At 33.4% G+C, this 11,915-nt stretch overlaps 1 protein-coding gene across 1 annotated transcript in view; it reads right to left on the bottom strand.

Moving 5' to 3' along the window:
• Positions 1 to 6,474: 6,474 nt before the first annotated feature.
• LOC145322319 (immunomodulatory peroxidase-like) overlaps positions 6,475 to 11,915 on the bottom strand; it is a 45,182-nt gene continuing 39,741 nt past the window's right edge. The window contains exons 25-31 of the mRNA XM_080164275.1: positions 11,446 to 11,523; positions 10,922 to 11,025; positions 10,484 to 10,592; positions 9,588 to 9,703; positions 8,983 to 9,063; positions 8,319 to 8,388; positions 6,475 to 7,882 (exon numbers count right to left, since the gene is read on the bottom strand). Coding sequence (XP_080020401.1) covers positions 7,787 to 7,882; positions 8,319 to 8,388; positions 8,983 to 9,063; positions 9,588 to 9,703; positions 10,484 to 10,592; positions 10,922 to 11,025; positions 11,446 to 11,523 — 654 coding nt within the window. The 3' untranslated portion in view covers positions 6,475 to 7,786. The remainder of the gene's footprint in view (positions 7,883 to 8,318; positions 8,389 to 8,982; positions 9,064 to 9,587; positions 9,704 to 10,483; positions 10,593 to 10,921; positions 11,026 to 11,445; positions 11,524 to 11,915) is intronic.

Genomic DNA, 11,915 nt, shown 5'->3' with positions numbered 1-11,915 from the left:
TTAATTTTATAAGGAAGAATGGTGTATAGGACGATTATATGTAGTTTTAAAAAGGCTTTAGCCAGCTAAGCATGAAACTTAATTATGATTAATATATGTTTTAGTAATTTTTATGTGCCTTATTGTTGCATTTAACAATGATTTATTAAACCAAATAATTTTCCTTTAAAGCCAAAGTTTCCAAAGATTTTTTACCGTAGAGAAAAATGATTTTTAAAAAGCAAATAAGATTACGTGGTTATAAATAACTGGAATTATGAACTAATTGATATTGTAATTTCAGGTCTTTGAAATAATTTCATCAATAAATCTATATTCAAACCTGCTGTTGAAACTTGATGGTTCCTGGTATTGGGGGTTTGTATGTTCGCCAACTGATCTCGTGAACTTCCCGCTAATTCGGAAGTCAAGCTCAACCAAAGTGTCATGGTTGAGACAATTTCAAAGGACTTGAAGTTTAGGCATTAGCAAATTTCAAAATACTGAAGTTGAAGGAGCTGCACAAACAATTTCAAAGGAATGGAGTTTGAAGGAGCTGCACAAGCGAATTTCAAATAACCTGATGGTTGAAGGCGCTGCACAAGCAATTTCAAATGGTTCTGAGGAATAGGCATTAGCATTCTTCAAAGAATCTGAAGAATAGGCGTTAGCATTCTTCAATAAATCAATAGCATATAGTGTATTGATGAAAAAAAACATTGACAATTTTTCTGTGAAATAATTACCTAGTGAATCAATATGGTGCTCACTAAAAAGCAGAAAATTGAGCGAGCTATCGCTATTGGCAATGAAAGGCTAGAGGTGTTTGACGAACAGATAAAAGTGTTTTATGAAAATCTAAAAGCCTGCCAAAGTTTTAGTTCATGTGAAAATGTGAATTTAAAATCAATTCGTGACATTTTTAGTGAGGTCAAGGACCAATCTGACCTAATAAAAAGTCTAAAACCTGCCGTGGATACTAGTGAGCTGCGCGAGTTCAAGCGTGATTTGGATGAAGCTAGTGAGCAGAAAACTGTTGCAGATAAAGTTTATGCGTCGTTGGAGCAGTGTACAAAAATTCTGTACTGGCTTGACAATGATTCAGACGACGCGAGGTCAAGCACTGTCGCCAGGAACCTCGACGTCATTGAGAAGGTGAAGATGGACATGGGAGTGCTTAAAATTTCCATGGAGTTGCGCCAAGAAGTACGTGATATGTACCGAAGGCTTAGAGAGATGGAACGTCGTTCATCTAATTTGGATGAGAGTGGGACACCTGCCATTCTCTCCAGAAGTATGTCTGCCGTGGATATTCGGAGTTCCAACCCGCAGTATGGGCGCTGGGACAACAGTTTGTTGCCGTCGTTCGACGGTACTGACACGGATTACCCAAACTTTAAACAGGTCTTTAAGGATCTATGCTCTGGTTATGGATTTGCTGACCAGAGGTTAAGTCTGATGTTGTGTATGGAGAAGGTGATAACCAACCCGGAACTACGCAAGCAAGTGTCAGCGATTAGAGATCATAATGAACAATGGGCGTTTCTTGATCAGATGTTTTTATCAAACACTCGCCGGTTCATGAGGATTTTAACTAAGTTGAACAAGATGAAACCTGTGGATAAACCTGTGGACGTGGTTAGCGCAATTGCTACCTTCAAGAGCATGATGCAGGAGGTAGAAGCCATCGTTGGTTCTGCAGCTAAGGATTACAATCACCTAACTCTTATTCATATTTTTAAAGACAAGTGCCCTGAAAATTTGAGAGACAAAATTATGATGGAGCTAGGTAGCATGAACCAACCAAACATCCAGAAGATTGTAGAACTGCTGGAGAGGACCAGGGGTGCCATGTTGGCCGGTGATATGTCCTATGACACTAACGCCGGCAAGAGAAATCGTGACAGAGCTGCCGCCGCGCAAGTGTCTGGCCGCAGTGACAATGAGAATGGATGGGCTGGAAAGGACAAAACTTCCAAGTGGAATAGTGCATGTCCTATTAAAAGTTGCGAGGATAAACATCCTATTTTCCGTTGTCCCACATTTAAGAAGATGGATGTTGTTGACCGAAAAAAAGTTGTCCAGCAGAATAAATTGTGTGAACTCTGCCTGTGTGAGGGTCATGCTGCTGACAATTGTAATAAATCGGATAAGCTTGGTGTCTGTGGCACCAATAATTGCGACGGTTATCATAGTCGTATGTTGCATGAGGCTAGTGCTAGTGTGAATACAGTCTACAAATCAAGTTTTGCGCCTAGCACATGTACCTTCCTGCTGCAAATAGTTCCAGTTGTAGCACCTGGCGGCGGCGCCTGCCATGCCGCCGTCATGTTTGATTCTGGTGCGAGTCTACCACTTATATCTGAGAAGATGTCCCACAAGTTGAAGCTGAAATCTACCGGCAGATATACAAACATTTCTGTTGCTGACGGTAGTGAATCATCCTGCCGCAATGTGGTGTTCTATCTGAAGGACAGGGATGGTAATTTGAGAGAATTTGAGGCAGCTGTTATGCCTAACCTCGGAGGTGGCAACGAGATGCGCTCGGTCCATCCGGAAACCGCCGCCAAGATATTTAAGATGCCGCCAGAAAGATTTACATATATTAGTGGAGGCTTAGATATCATCATTGGAAATACACATCCTGACGTGTTTCCATCAACCTACCAGAAAGTGGGCCAGTCTATGTTGTGGCGAACCATTTTTGGTAGTGGTTTTATCTGTACAAGTGCTGACTATGGAGCTGGTCAGCAGAAATCTGCATATAAAGCTGCCGTAGCGGTGGATAATGAACCGGTTGGTACTGCCGTAGCTGTTGATAATGAGCCGGTTGGTACTGCCGTAGCTGTTGATAATGAGCCGGTTGGTACTGCCGTAGCTGTTGATAATGAGCCGGTTGGTACTGCCGTAGCTGTTGATAATGAGCCGGTTGGGTCTGCCGTAGCTGCTATTGATAATGATGTTAGTTGTGCTGCAGTTATTCCTGATGATATTGGTAACGATACTGTAGCCGTTGAGAATATTGTTACGGCGGGTATTGAGCCGCTGAATGATTCGGTTCCAGCCGGACAAGAGCCGACGGGAGTTTCGGTTCCGGCTGGACAAGAGCCGATCAGAGTTTTGGTTCCAGCTGGACAAGAGCCGACGGGAGTTTCGGTTCCAGCTGGGCAAGAGCCAATAAGAAATTCGGTTCTGGCCGGACAAGAGCCGACGGGAGTTTCGGTTCCGGCCGGACAAAAGCCGGTAGATGATTCTAAGTTTTATGACAGTCACACTTTTATTACTTGCCCTGGTGCTGTCATGAATCAAGAATCGACTTGGCTGCTGCCAACCTTGCCGCCCGACACAGGGTAAGAGGCCTGCAAATGGCGGGTGGAAATATGGCGGGTGTTGCCGCCAGAAAGTCATTGAAAAATTTCAAACCACACATATCTAATCTACAACGTAAACTATTTATGTGAAAATGATCTTCAAAGAAAAAATATTACAAGTTATATATTAAGCTTGTGAAGGGAACCTAAAAAGGTTCTGCAAAGAATAAGTATTCATTATTCAACTAATTTTATTGTTCATATTTAAGCACAAAAAATTCTACAAAATTGTTTAGACTTTTAAAGCAGATTTTAAAAGATTTTGTTTCTTTAAGTATGATTTTGAAAAGCAAAAGTTTGTGTGTATTAACTACCAAATGATTTTTGCAGTTTTTTTTTAGATTGAGTAAAATAGATTTTATAATTATTTTTCGAGGTATTTTTTCATGGTTCACGTTTGCTTAAAAAAATGTTATTTCTCAGATTCTCGTATGAGATAATGCATTAAAGTAAAGAACACAACATGTAAAATTATTATGATAATGTTTAAAATATTTCTTATTATTATTTTAAAAAGATTATCGCAAAAAATCAAGATATTTGTTTTAATTTGTAAGCAAATAAAGTTTTTTCTTTCACTCCGGAGGCAAGGATTCCTAATAATCCACGCGTAAAGATTTTTCTTCATTCCGAGAGCAGAGATTCGTAGTAATATATGTACCTAGCGACTTCGGACAATTTTAAACCTTGAGAAAGTATTTTATAGCAATTATTTCCTAGGTACATATATTTTCGTTCATGTTTAAAAATGTAAACTCTATTTTCTATGAGATAAGCATTTATAATAATGAACACGATGTATGATATTATTAAAATATTGATTATTATTTATATGAATATCACAGAATTAATTTAAGATAAACTATGCATATTTTAAATTAACCTTTCCTTCATTTTTATCGCAGATATTAAAATAAAAGCGGTTATTAAAAATTATGATTAATAATTGATTCTTATTTTATGGAAATTGAGATTTTTTTAGTAAAAAAGCCACATTTTTCAGATGCCTATTTTTATGCCTAAAATAAGAATCAAATGAAATGCGATTAAATTTTATTCTATTTCATTTGCTCAAATTTAATTTTATTGAGTTTAATTTCTTTTCAAAAGTACAATTCATTATAAAACTTACCTGAAAAGTTTAACAAAAAGGAATAAATGTGTCGAGGTTGCGTGATTCGATATTTATTCTAAGAAAAAATCAAGTATTTTTTTAGCAGATTTTTTTAAAATTATATATGAATTTCAATCAAGTAAAACATTTTTATTCAGATCAAGGAATGATTGAAAATTCATATTTAAAGTCTCATATTTTTTTTACAAAGAAAAATTGGTATTTTTTTCATAATTCCGATGAAAATTCTAACGAAGATATTATTATTGCTATTCTTTAAGTATTAAAAAGTTTTATTGTTGATTAAGATATTACAGTTCTTATTCATTAGGTTTGAAAAACTTTCTGCCCAAGGATTTTGAAAAAATTTTTCTTACTACTCTTTTTGATGCTTAACAAATTTAGTTTTAAGTACCTATAAATCTTAATTTTCTTGTCTAAGATTTATTTCGTTTTATTTTTACCATTATTTGTTTACATTTACATTTCAACCTGATTTCGTAGGTGCTTATTGATTTATAATAATGATTTATTACCTATTGATTATGAAATGATTATTATTTAGTATAGTTGTTATATTACAACATCATGATTAATAGGATTATCTATTTTAGGATTGTGTATGTGATCTTGTGATTGTCATGTGCATGGAATGTTGTATGGTACAAACCAATCCCCATCCTTCTATCCTAAAATGTGAGGTATTATGAGTCCTAGTGAGGAGTATAATATTGTGTATGCATTTCATGGGGTTTCATTTAGTTAGGAGCAAAATTGTCACGTTTTCGGGATGTGGCCATTCTCATGTGATTATGGTGAGTTGAGTTTAGTGAGAAATGTTGCTAGTGCTCAGCGCAAAAAAACCTTGAATCTCGTTAAGGAAGTTAATTTGACTTTCAAACGGGGGGTGTGTCTTAACCTCTTTTCGAGGAAGCTTTGTGTTTATCAAGTGCAAAATTAATTCCTTATCATTAATCCAAGAATTAAGCGCAAATGTCGTCTTTTTTGACTTTCCCTTCATAAAGTGACGCAGCATGGATTGTTTATATGCGCCCACGTTTTTCACTTTTGAATGAGACATGAGTGTGTGAAGATTTCGGAGAACAAAATTGGGCCTATCATTGGTCTCATAGTGTGTGAACGACCCTAGTATACCAGGGATTTGAAACCATAAGAGCTTCAGGTAGAATTTGTTAATTTTATAAGGAAGAATGGTGTATAGGACGATTATATGTAGTTTTAAAAAGGCTTTAGCCAGCTAAGCATGAAACTTAATTATGATTAATATATGTTTTAGTAATTTTTATGTGCCTTATTGTTGCATTTAACAATGATTTATTAAACCAAATAATTTTCCTTTAAAGCCAAAGTTTCCAAAGATTTTTTACCGTAGAGAAAAATGATTTTTAAAAAGCAAATAAGATTACGTGGTTATAAATAACTGGAATTATGAACTAATTGATATTGTAATTTCAGGTCTTTGAAATAATTTCATCAATAAATCTATATTCAAACCTGCTGTTGAAACTTGATGGTTCCTGGTATTGGGGGTTTGTATGTTCGCCAACTGATCTCGTGAACTTCCCGCTAATTCGGAAGTCAAGCTCAACCAAAGTGTCATGGTTGAGACAATAGTTTTTTTGTTTTTCTTTTCAAAAATAGCAGAAAAGTTTGTAGATTTCTTTGGACCATTTATAGGTATGAATATTTGAGATCTTGCTTACTGTCTATTTGTCTAGCACTAAAAACAAAAAAGGTTAGGTTAAGTAAAGGCTATATAACAATTTCTATTTATTCAGAGACTTGCTATGAAGGGTGAAAGATTTAGTGATCCATATATAGGTCAGAGCAAAATATTCCAAAAAAACGATTATAGGGTTTCAAACCTGAGGCCTCATAAACATATGATTTATTCTTAATCAAAGAAATATTTTTTTCTTTGTCCATTACTTATATAGCAATAATTGTTGTCGTCCAAATAAATAATTTAATACACTAATAAAATACATATTTTGCATCATAAATATTTATTATTTCCATTATTTTCAAACATTTACAAATAAAAATACAAAATTGAACTAATCAATTCTCCCGGCAGGGTTAGGGAGCCCAGTCGGGTTAAACTATTTACAATCAATGGCAACTTTTTCATATGTAAAACACCACTCTTTATCTATCTATCAGTCAAGATATTGTATTCAGTCATTTCTGCAAAAGAGCTTGATTTTTTAGCTATACCTAAATCTAGACTTGAAATAGGTGTAAAAAATACATATTATTTTTACACTCTTTTAACAAAATATTCTATTACACTTTTGCTAATATAAAAATACAGGAAATTGCAGATGTGACGTTTTTGCAGAAGTGATTGAACACCTAATATTTATATTTTTAATGCCCATGTAAAAAATCATTCTTTTTTCTTTATTATGAATGCCCACTTAAAAACAGCTAATAATGAAAAATTTGAGGGGTTGGGAGGCTTTAGCATATGTTTCTTCAGTTTCAGAGGTCTTAAGTATCAATGTACATAAAGAATAAGTATAACTATACATATATATTATAATTGAGTCCCTGTTAATCTTTGTGCTATTATTCATCCATATAAACATACTATCGACATAAATATAAGAATAAGAAGCTACTGTAACATCATGTCAGCCTTAGCTAATATTTAATGATCTACACAAACCATTCTAACTGTAAGTCAACAATAACTTTACACTTTTATGTTTAACAGGGATATAAAAAATGATTTTAAATTGAATTATAATAACTAAAAATTGATTATGTTTTCAAATGACTAGAAATCAATTAAAATACTTTTTGGCTTGACAATTTAAATTAAACTATAATTACAAAATATGTTTCACTAAATGCCCGTTTGCATTGCTTATTTAATGTGTAAACTTAAAACAGAATCAAACAAAACTTGTACATAGGTATACCTATCAAACATATAGATAGGTATATAATATCTGATAGGTACATCTAACTTTTATTTGAGTTCACTGTAAGTGCTTTCTATTCAAAGAAAAAATGCATCAACATTTTAAAACTATTTTGTTTTACATTTTTACTAAATAGCTTTTTTGAGCTACTTAAGGGGAAAAAATCTAGCAAAAAGGCTTAAATTAAAATAAGTTTAGAATACCTAGAGTATTTCAAATCCATTAATGCACAGAAAAAAAATTGTATGTGATATGATGAAATATTTATCCTTATGACTTGTCTTTATTATAACAAAATTTGAAAAAAATTATAAATTCAAAAGTTTTTTTTTCTTCACAGTACATTAATGGATCCAATATTTCTGAGTTGTTTATTTCTTATAGTTATAATGATAAGCCACATCTCTCCAAGGAGTCAGGTCTATTCTGGGTACTTCACTTGAGTAACAGGATAACCGCGGGTTTATCTAAAATAATCATAACAAATTATTAATGGCAAGGCTTTCCCATAAGTAAGTTTTATCTGTCTTTTTGCATTTCTTTCTGTAACAGTAAACTTGCTTCCACGTTTGTTGTTAAAAACATTGAGGACTTTTTTTTTTGAGGGTTGTACAAACCTTCAAATTGCAAAGTTTCTACAATAAGTATAAATTACAGAAGGGGTGATTATGTTTATTGTGATTGGAGGTATTCATTAATTTATCATCCATTTCTTATTCCTTTAGGTTCTTGGTTTTGAGTTAATTCTTTTCAATGATTATATAAAGTTAGACGTTCACTATACTTACAGTGATAAATCCCACAGACAACCAACCATTTAATGACACAACTTTTGTTCTGAAGACCTGATGAAATTACTATATAATCAGGTAGCAACATAGCTCTCAACTGAATAGAAATTACCTTATAATCAGGTAGCAACATAGCTCTCAACTGAATACTTTCTATATCATCTGAGTTATCACATATCAACCTGAAAAAAGGTATTTTTTTACTTTTTCTTTTCGATTTGTCTGGAATGATAAAATAAAAGGGGAATAGTCCCTTTCGTGGCAACGCCCCTGTAGGGGCGATTCGTCGTATTTTTAAAATGGCTTTTTATATGTTATTTTAGGTGATTGCCCCGCAGGGTTAGAGCCCCCCGCAGTGGCTAGAAATAGGAGAAAACATACTGTGAAAAATACTAAGAGTCGCCTCTTAAGGTGCGTTGCTACGAAAGGGACTATATCCAATAAAAGGATTAATATTTTGTACATACTTTTACAACATGAAGTATAGCAATGTCCTTCAAACCGTCTGTCTCATAAAATCTTGATAAATACTTAATTGTTTCATGTCTTTGGGTAAATTCAAAAACCCATCCCGAAATAGAGTAGCTACTATTATTTTTAAAACTTCCTTTATATATATAATAATAGAATATTTTCTATAACCATTATCAATTTTACATAAGTTTAGTTAGATAAGAGGTCTTCTACTAATAGTTCCATTCAAATAAATTTACTTGAATAACTAATTTTGAATAAAAAACCGTAATAAAGAAAATAAGACTATACAGTGTTCATACCTTGCTAAAGAAGATTGTCTAATTTGTTCAAGCTGTTCAAGAGTAAAGCTGCTAGGCCAACCATTATTCTCGTACCAGAACCTAAAAATTAATACCCAATAACTTCTGATATTTTTTTATTAATCACGCAACCTTTCGGTTATTATCTTTTTTTTAATCCTAAGATTTAAAATAACAGGATTGCTGGTTGTATGTTTATTTCTTTCTTTTCTGATTGTATCTTAAGTAATATCTCGTAAATGGCATGACCAAACGTGCCACATTTCCCAGAAATGTATTAATCCAGTGAAGGTTTATAAGAGAATACACGGCCAAATTTTTTTTCTTTAGAATCTAATTTGAAGTATTAAACATTCAGGCTTTGAATCCGAATATTTTCCACTGGATTAAAACCAGTTAGTCATACTAAAAAATCATGAATCATATTGTATTACAGAGAATTTTCTAGAAATAATAAAATAGAAATTATAAAATCAGTCCCTGTTTTGTTAGACGGGCCTTATTGCCACAAGGAACCAACAAAACTGAAATTTCATTAAACATTTTCATTTTTCTATCCGCAGAAAACTGTCTATAATACGATGCAATGTGATAAATAATTGTACCTGTCACCAGCTCTAAGATTAAAGAATTGTCTGCCAATGATACAAGTAAATGTTGGTCCAAGTAGGGATCCTTCCTGCGGGATTTCACTCACTCCACCGCTCCATAAATCAATATCCTACAAAAAAAAGACAAATAACATAAAAAACAGATCCTAGCTATTACTTATAAAACCTAAGAGCTCTGAAGCACGGGATATTGGAATGTGAATTATATTAGTACCCAAGGTTTAATAAACACATCTGATCAATCGTTTGCTTAAAAACTAGCATTGTCAGAACTTTTCAACCAATAAGTTTAATCTCTAGATGAGGCATCTTTGTTCATTGGGGATGTGCATCAATTTATCGTCTATTGTCTTATCCTTGAAAAACCTCGTAGGTTCATATAGTCTAGGATACCAGACAAGACTAGTATTGAACATTTGACCCTATATAATAATACTAACCTCTAGAGATTCATATAGTCTAGGATACCAGACATGACCAGTATTAATCATGACACCCTGTATAATAATACTAACCTCTGGAGATTCATATAGTCTAGGATACCAGACAAGACAAGTAGTAAACATGACACCTTGTATAATAATACTAATCTCTGGAGATTCATAATGTCTAGGATACCAGAGAAAACTAGTATTAATCATGACATCCTGTATAATAATACTAAACTCTAGAGATTCATATAGTTTAGAATACCAGACAAGACTAGTATTAATCATGACATCCTGTATGATAATACTAACCTCTGGGGATTCATATAGTCTAAGATACCAGACAAGACTATTATTAATCATGACACCCTGTATAATAATACTAACCTCTGGAGATTCCTATAGTCTAGGATACCCGACAAAACTAGTATTAATCATGACACCCTGCATAATAATACTAACCTCTGGAGATTCATAAAGTCTAGGATACCAGACAAGACTAGTATTAAACATAACACCCTGCAGGTCGTGCCAGGTTTTAAATGGCTTAAGTCCGCACCATTCTCTCCATCTAAAAAATTAAAGTGATTGGGTTTTATATTCGCCAAACTAAAACATTTTATTTTAATCAGAGAATGTAACATCATATTTTTAAGTCATATATGCTAGCAAAACACAAAAACCATTGAAAAAATCAGGAACTAAGGATCATTGAACTGTAAATTATTGTGGTACCCAAAGGTTTATGATCATGCTCTCTCGTTCACTGGCTTAAAACTTTTGATTGTTTTATGAAAGCTTGATTGGTTAGTTACAAATAACAGTGTTCATCATCGTTGAGGATGTACATCAATTTATTGCCCATTATCTAATCTTCCATGTTCAGCAGATCATATTTACCTGTTAAATGAAGGGATACCATGTTCTCTTCCCCTCTGAATATTAAGTGAAGCCAAGTCCATACCAAATCCTTTTCCAGGCTCTTCAAACAAATGATTTGTAACCTAAAACATAGCAATGCAGGAATGGGAAATTGGAAGATAAATTAAGGAGAACCCAAAACTAATTATTTCCAAGGCACTTTGTAACCAAAGTTTCAACATTGCTGCTATGTCAGCCGTGTTACAGCAATATTAGGAGATAACTTTTAAATATTAAATTGATTTAATTTTTGCTAATTAAAATTTTTGCTTTAATTGAAACAAATGTTTTTAAGGTGTCATTCAGTTGTCTTATATAATCCAGGGAAATAGGGATGGAACAACGAACCTAAATTTCATTATTTTGGTACTAAAACAAATGCAATTTTCTTGTTTTGGTTAACTTTGAAAAATGTTGCGCTAGCGTAGGATGCCGTTATTCATTACTTATATCTGGTTAATATTCTACTGACCAAGCTCACTGAAAACTGATTGTTGTGTTACCTGTTCTGTGACAGAATCGTCCATAGCCTGTGCAACCTGATTTAACATTCCCAAGAGGTACTGGTCCGCCCATCCAGGCTAAACAAAATCATTAAGTAGCTACGCTATTAATTTTTTAGTAATAATTTTTATTTTAAAATGGGAGTTTTGGGGAGATGGAAACGAGAGATTTTTTTATCAAGTTAACATTCCGCAAAATAGCTGAAAACCTGACCCAGGAGACATTCGGATGATTCCATGGTCTTCAAAATCTTGCTTGGCATTCAGCCAACTATTTAAGTACGTTTTCAGTTGACCATTAAAGTAAATAGTAAAGGTTGCGAGACTTTTAAAATATTAGTAATTAAAATATAAGTGTCCACTGTCCATAGAGGGACAAAAACCTTTAAACTATAACAGTAATAAGTAGTAAGAATTTTGACTGAATCAAAATATATCGGAAATTATTGGTCCTAATCTGTTATACGTTT

The sequence above is a fragment of the Acartia tonsa genome, chromosome 6 (genome assembly GCF_053477335.1).
Source record: "Acartia tonsa isolate MP-2025a chromosome 6, ASM5347733v1, whole genome shotgun sequence".
Taxonomy (NCBI): domain Eukaryota; kingdom Metazoa; phylum Arthropoda; class Copepoda; order Calanoida; family Acartiidae; genus Acartia; species Acartia tonsa.
The sequence above is the reverse complement of the archived record's forward strand: the minus strand, read 5'-3'. Positions and strand labels throughout refer to the sequence as shown.